Below are 7,731 nucleotides of genomic sequence, written 5' to 3'. Positions count from 1 at the left end.
CCCCGCGGTAAATGAGTATTTCGATTTAAATTTGCTAATGTTTTTGCATCTTTGGCTTTATAATTTTAAATTTAATTTTTTAAAAACATACCGGATGTCTTTAAATTATTTCCTACGTAAAATCATGTGCGGGTTGCGTAACTCTGTTTTTACACCATCACACGTACTCCGATAAAATAGTTTGCTTCTAATCACATACAGGGTGTCTCATTTTCTTTACATTGATTCTATGTGTTACGTTATTATATCGTTTGTTTCGAGCGAACGATATTTTCGTTTTCGTTTTTTTTTTATGTCCTTCTTTAAATTTAAATTGTATACAGAACGTCGCGATATCGTTCTGTTATTTTGACGGTTCTTATTAAATTTTAAATGTTCTAATTTTTTTTTAACGTTTTTCTTTAAATATGTGTCGATTTATGCGTTCTTACACATTTTATCGTATAATTTATTCGCGTTTTTCTTTTTTTTATTCAGAAGTTTCTAGTCGAAAATAATAATGGAAAGCGAACAAATTAGAAGCGATCGATACGGACGGTATCGAGTGGCGGCCGGCGACGGGAATTGCTTGTTTCGTTCTATCGCCGTGGGATTGCACGGTAACGACCGGCAACATTTCCAGGTAAGATCGAACGCGGTCGCGGCGGCGGAAAACAATTGGAACGATCTAGCGGTTTGGACCGATTTTACAAATTTTGATGATTACAAAAATGTCATGTCAAAAAACGGCGAATGGGGTTCCGCCATGGAAGTTTTCGCACTTTCTTCGTTTTATAATAGGAGGTTTTTGATAATCGAAAATGCAAAAATTCTCTTAGATCAGGGAAGAATGGACGATACCAATCCGATTTTGTTAAGATACAGTGGACACAATCATTACGATTGTTATATCGAAATGCGGCGCAATTTCGATTTGTCTAGGTCAGGTGTGGAGGTCGACACTTTTGTCCGGGATTCCGTCGTCGAGAACGTCAGGGAATCGGAGCCGTCTGTCGTTGGCGAAGAATCGGTTGAAATTTGCGTCAATCCTACCAAGAGTCCTTTGGAAGAGACGATCACGATGTCAAAACAACACAACGAGAATAAAGACGACGACGACGAAGACGATTTGGATTCCATCGCGGAATCGGTGGCGGAAGCTTCGAGGCCGGTCATCCGCGGTAGAGTGGGTCGCGCTTGGCACCCTCTACCTCCGTTCGATACGCACAAGCGAGAGTGGCGTATTCGAAACGAGAGAATCAACAATTTTTATCAAAATGCCGTATATCACGAGGACGTTGATTTTGATTTAATCGAAACTCATTATCTAGGAAGGGAAAGGTGGTTTTGTCCATTTTGCGGGGCTGCTTTTTGGTTTCCCGAATTGTATCGAAAAACGGGTCGAAGCGAGTTATGTTGTTCTTCCGGTCGTAATGTCTTGGGCGAAGACGCGTTCTTTAAGAAACCGGTCGTTTTGAACCTGCTCAAATTGTATGCCAGAGGAAAATTGAACGTAGACGAGTATGAATTAATGCGGCATTTTGGAAAATTTTCCAGGGCCTATAATAGCATTTTCGCTATGGCCCATCCCAGGGGCAATTACGCCGGTCTAGGGATGTACGGATCGGGCCGTCCGGCTACATCGACCGCAATAATCAATCGTCAAGTGAGGTTTATGGCGGATTCGCATCGAACAGGAAATCGTCGTTTTAACGAGGCGCATCTTTATTTCATGGACGTATCGGAAAACACGGCCAATTTGCGAAGGTCTTTTTCCACCGTTTCGGGACAATTATCCGAGGACGTTGTCGATTCATTCGAATCGTATTTAAGACGGGAAAATCGATTATGTAAAATTTTTAAATGGGCAGGCCAATTATATAGGGAGGAGGTCGAAAACGCCGCCGTCAATAACAGGGAAGTTAGGGAAATTGTTTTATGCGTTAATCCGCGGATCAAGGACGAACGAAACGGTCCACGTAAAGCGGGATACCACCGTAGGAGGATATCCGAAGCCGCGGCTCGCATCTCGGGACTTCAATTTCCGAGAAACGAAACGATCGCGGGTATTTACATCGGGGACAGGCCCCCTTGCTACTACGACGTGGAGTTTGTTCCAAGACCGTTGGAGGAGGACGCGGCTTTGCCGTATAGAGAGATTTCCGTTATCACGGCCACACTAGATCTAATGTTGTATCCTTTGGTTCATTTGCACGCGGAGAGTTCTTGGAACGAATCCGTTGACAAGGTCAACACGTTGAGACAATATTACAGATTTCGGTTGTTATCGGATATTCCGAGGACAAAGGGCGGTCGTTATTGGAATGTCTTGGATTTGGTAGGTAAATTGCGTTTACAATACATCATCGACGCCGCCGTCAAAATCGAGTACAACGACGTTTCTTGGGCGGAAAAAAATCAAAAGGTATTACGATCCGATACCTACGATAGTTTGAAAAGGTTCTTGGAAATGCGGACGGCGGAAATAAACGAGGGAAATGAAGGTCTAGCTCGCGTACGTCCCGGTCGCATCATCATCTTACCGGCTACGATTCCCGGTACCAGGCGGTACTACCACAACGGTTATCTGGCTTTGTGCGCGAAATTGAGAAGAGTTCCCACTTACCTTCTCACGTTCACGTCAAACAAAAATTGGCAAGAGGTAATCGACGAGATGAACGGCCGCGACAAATCCGTGTCCGACATAGGAAACTTTCCGGAGGTTTTGTGTCGCGTATTCGAACAAAAATTGAATGCCTTGATGGGAGATTTGACCGAGCGTCAAATCTTAGGGAAAATCGAAGGATACGTTGTCAGGGTAGAATTCCAAAAACGCGGCGCTCCGCACGCGCATATCCTTCTCTATTTGTCCAGAGAAGACGTTCCCGTTTCGGGAGAGGATGTGGATAGGGTCATTTGGGCGAGATGGCCCGAACCTTCGGACGGTAACGGTTTCGAATCGCTTCGTCACTTGGTCAACACGTTCATGATACATAACAAGTGCGATATCGAACCGGAAAACGTCGAACAGGAAATCGACGACAATGACGAGGAGGAGGAACAAGAGGGGGAGATAGGTGTCGAAAATTCGAGGGTCAGAAGACCGCCTTGCTGGACCGTTGTCGATCGATGCCGGTGGAAATATCCGAAACAGCAAATATCGAGCACCGTTTTTAAGATCGAGAAGCAAATTCTTTACAGACGTCCTCCGGGTGTTTGCTTTTTTAACAGGCAACAAAATCGTTTCGTCGGCAACGAATTTGGAACTTTGCGTCGGAAACCCGATCCAGGTGTGTCGATACATTAACGCCTACGTCAATAAGGGGTTAGACGTAGCGAACATCCAATGCGTTGAGATGCAAGTGAATACGACCACCGGTACGATCGATTGGAACGAGGCGGCGGCATTCCTTAAAATGAGATATATCGGACAGCACGAGGCGGTCTATCGCATCTTGGGAAATGGCATGTTCCATATCGGTCACACGATCGAAAAGTTGCCCGTGCATTTGGAAGGAGAGGCTTGTGAAATTTACAGGGAAGGGGACGAGGTGGCCGTAGTCGAAAGGGGCGAGCGTTCTAAGCTCGTCGCTTGGTTCGAATTGAACGCGGCGGAGGAGGCGACAGGTCGGCGACGGTTCTACGTCGACATCGTCGAAACGCACTCTTGGCGGCAAGGTCGTTGGGTCGCCAAGTCGCGACCCACCAGTTCTATAGGTCGTATGAGTCCGGTTTATCCGAGTCCGGGGAATATGGAGCGCTACTATCTACGAATGATTTTGGGCAACGTGACAGGTTTGATTTCGTTCGTGGACGCGAAAACCGTAAACGGCGTTTTATGTCCTTCGTATCAGGCCGCTTGCGTAGCGTTAAAATTGATCCCGGACGACGACGAAGAGGCGGACAAGATTTTAGATTGGATAGCGGATCGTCTTCGTCATCCGTTTTATTTAAGGGAAGCGTTCGCTCTAATTCTCTTGTACAATCCGTCGAAGAATCCCCGAACTTTATTTAAGAGATGGTGCAGGCGTATGTCCGCGGACGTGCTTAGGATTCATATCGATTTAATCAGAGATATCGACGAAGAGGGCGCGGGCGACTTAAACGAAAGGATGCACGTGCTCCGTACGTGTCGGTATACGGTCCTTTGGAGTTTCGTAGATCGATTTCTGGTCGAATGCTCCACTTCGATGGAAAAAATTAATCTTCCTCGGGATTGGATTTCCGATTGGGTTTACGACGAGGAGGCGGAACAACTTTTGGACGAGGAAGAGGTTACGTTCGAGGAATTCGCTTTCGTTCCGAGACCGAATCAAAATTTGCATCTGATCGATCTCAACGATCAACAGCTGGGATTCGTTTACGAGGTTTTACAGTCTGTATGCAATCGTAACGGTATCGTTTTCGTTTTGACCGGCGAAGGGGGCACCGGCAAAACCGCGACCGTCAACGTTATTTCGGAAGTGGCGGAACTTCGCGCGTTACCGTACGTATCCGCGGCTTTTACGGGGATCGCGGCCACGTTAATCCGGAACGCGGCTACGATTCATTCTTCTTTCGGCATTCCTAGAGAAAGAGGCGTAGACGATACGCCGGTTTCTAATTTGGTGGGCGAGTCGGAGGCGGCCGACGATATTCGAAACGCGAGACTCGTCGTGTTAGACGAGGTGTTTATGTTGGCGTCGTGGATGTTGGAAATGATCGATGCCGTGTGTCGGGAATACGGTCAATCGCGACGGCCGTTCAGTGGGAAAACCGTTATTCTTAGCGGCGATCCCAAGCAGTTGCTTCCCGTTGTCAAGGGTAGGCGAGCGGGAATGGCGTCCATCGTTTCGCATCCGGCATGGAGTACTTTTCAACTGTGCACGTTAACGGAAAACATGCGTGTTCATCCGCAAGAGGTGGAATGGTCGAATTTCATCAGGAGAGTAGGCGACGGGGAAAGAATCGTTTCGGACAACGGACGCGAACCGATTTCCGATAACTGTCTGTTCGTTCCTTCCAAATTAATTGTCAAATCGCGCGAACAACTCGTCGACTTTGTTTACGGGGACGTCTTCGAATCGATGCTCGCTCTTCCCGTGACGAACGAGCGATTCTTGGAATTAGCCGAGCGATTGGCCCTCCGGTCGATCCTTTATCCCGTGAACAGCGAGGTCGAGGAGTTGAACGAAATCATCTCAAAGATCTTCCCCGATCCGTCAGGATCGGAGAGGGTCTTTTTGGCGACCAATTCCTACGATAGACAGAGTAACGAGGATGGGGCCGACGATCACGAAATCGCCAATCCCCTCGCGACGGGAGTCACCAGTGAAATTATCGAAAGTTTAGATTTGTCGGGACTACCGCCACATCGGTTGACTTTGAAGATCGGTTCGGTGGTAGTCCTTTTGCTAAATCTTAACGTGCGGAGGGGTTTTTGTAACGGACAGAGAATGATCGTTTTGGAGATGGGCGATGACGTGATAGTCGGCCGCATCGTTTCCGGTGAATTTCAGGGCCGTAAATGTGTCACTATCAGAAAACAATTCGTTTTAGAGGAAAAAGAAACGCCATTGCTACCGGGCGGCGGCACATATTATAGAAAACAATATCCGATTAAGTTGGCGCACGCAATTACTATCAACAAAGCGCAAGGACAGACTCTTTCGCGAGTCGGTTTGTGTCTCAACGTCCCGTGTTTTGCTCACGGTCAATTGTACGTCGCTTTGTCCAGAGTGCGTACTTGGCAGGATATTCGCATTTTTGTAAAGGAAAGTCGTAGACAGGGTCGTTTCTTTAAAGACGGTCGCAAAAATAATCCAGTTTTCACGCAGAATATCGTTTATAGGGCGTTTTTAGATAAAATCTTCAATTGAATTCGAAAATTTGCCACTTTTTACATTTTCGTTTCCATTTTACGACCCCATTTTACGACACAACGATGACAGTTCACCGATAATAACTTGTAACCGAGGGCGACTTTTTACCGACGACGTCCTTTACCCAATATAGCCTTTTCACCCGATCGTGACTTTTTACCCAATTATGACGTTTACTCGATCACGACTTTTACCAAATAAAAATATTACATTTTCCAAATTTTTATTAAGTACACGAGTTCCAATATTTCCTGCCGCCGGTACGAACGATGACTTTTTCCCGATTAAAACTCTAACCCGACAAAGACGTTCACCCGATTGAGACTTTTACCCGATTATGACTTTAATCCCATCACGAGGGTCGAAATTATTCGTTACGTTCGATACCGCGGACAATCGAACGATAGAGAAAAATACGACGATAACCCGATTCGCGACACACTATCTCATAACGTAACTAATCCTTTTTTTTTAAATGTTTCAGATCTACGAGACGTTCACAACCGGCCAAGGATTTTTTATTATCAATACTAATTTGTTATATTTCAGGCGACCTTCAAGGTTCTTTTTAGAACCGCCAAATCGATTTTTAAAGAATTCGTTTTCGATAATAAATAAAAATGAAATAAATTTATTTTCCCTTTCCCATTCCTTTTTCCTTTAACGTCGAACGAAACGTTTCGAGACGAACGTTTCAAAAATACGTAATCACATATCTTAACATTTTTATTTCAATTTCAAAACGTTCTGAATCATGGTGATGTTCAATTCTAAGTTTTGATCGGTTTTTTTATTAGTTTTAATTAGATATCAAACAGCCAAGCGGTCCGTATATAAAGCCGGTCCGCATATGGAAGCGGTTTACATATAGAGGCGGTCTGTATATGGAGGCGGTCCGTATACAAAGGCGGTCTGTATTTAGAGACGTTCCGTATATAATGGCGGTCTGTATATGGAGGTGGTCCGTATATGGAGGCGATCAATATATGGAAGCGGTCTGTATATCGAGGCGGTCCGTATACGAAGACGGTCTGTATTTGGAGGCGGTCCGTATATAAAGGCGTTCCGTATATGAAGGCGATCCCTATATGGAAGCGGTCCGTATAGAGAGGCGGTCTGTATATGGAGGCGGTTCGTATACAAAGGCGGTCTGTATTTAGAGACGTTCCGTATATAATGGCGGTCTGTATATGAAGGTGATCCGTATATGGAGGCGATCAATATATGGAAGCGGTCTGTATATCAAGGCGGTCCGTATATAAAGGCGTTCCGTATATGGAGGCGATCCCTATATGGAAGCGGTCCGTATATGGAGGCGGTCCGTATACGAAGGCGGTCTGTATTTAGAGACGGTCCGTATACAATGGCGGTCCGCATATGGAGGTGATCCGTATATGGAGGGGATCAGTATATAGAGGCGGTCCGTATATCGAGGCGGTCCGTATACGAAGTTGGTCTGTATTTGGAGGCGGTCCGTATATAAAGGCGTTTCGTATATGGAGGCGATCCCTATATGGAAGCGGTCCGTATATGGAGGCGGTCCGTATACGAAGGCGGTCTGTATTTAGAGACGGTCCGTATATAATGGCGGTCCGCATATGGAGGTGATCCGTATATGGAGGCGATCAGTATATGGAGGCGGTCCGTATATCGAGGCGGTCCGTATACGAAGGCGGTCTGTATTTGGAGGCGGTCCGTATATAAAGGCGTTCCGTATATGGAGGCGATCCCTATATGGAAGCGGTCCGTATATGGAGGCGGTCCGTATACGAAGGCGGTCTGTATTTAGAGACGGTCCGTATATAATGGCGGTCCGCATATGGAGGTGATCCGTATATGGAGGCGATCAGTATATGGAGGCGGTCCGTATACGAAGGCGGTCTGTATTTGG

The 7,731-nt window shown here is 46.1% G+C and overlaps 1 protein-coding gene across 1 annotated transcript; it reads left to right on the top strand.

Annotated features, from left to right (window-relative positions):
* Positions 1–499: 499 nt before the first annotated feature.
* LOC132703162 (uncharacterized) lies at positions 500–5,837 on the top strand. The gene is made up of 2 exons (XM_060672291.1): positions 500–3,269; positions 3,316–5,837. Exons 1-2 carry the CDS (start codon positions 500–502, stop codon positions 5,835–5,837), a joined length of 5,292 nt encoding a protein of 1,763 aa, XP_060528274.1.
* The last annotated feature ends 1,894 nt before the right edge of the window (positions 5,838–7,731 follow it).

This window comes from Cylas formicarius, unplaced genomic scaffold (genome assembly GCF_029955315.1).
Source record: "Cylas formicarius isolate icCylForm1 unplaced genomic scaffold, icCylForm1.1 PGA_scaffold_6__28_contigs__length_40554024, whole genome shotgun sequence".
NCBI lineage: Eukaryota > Metazoa > Arthropoda > Insecta > Coleoptera > Brentidae > Cylas > Cylas formicarius.
Note: the sequence above shows the minus strand (reverse complement) of the source record. Positions and strands in the feature narration are given on the sequence as shown.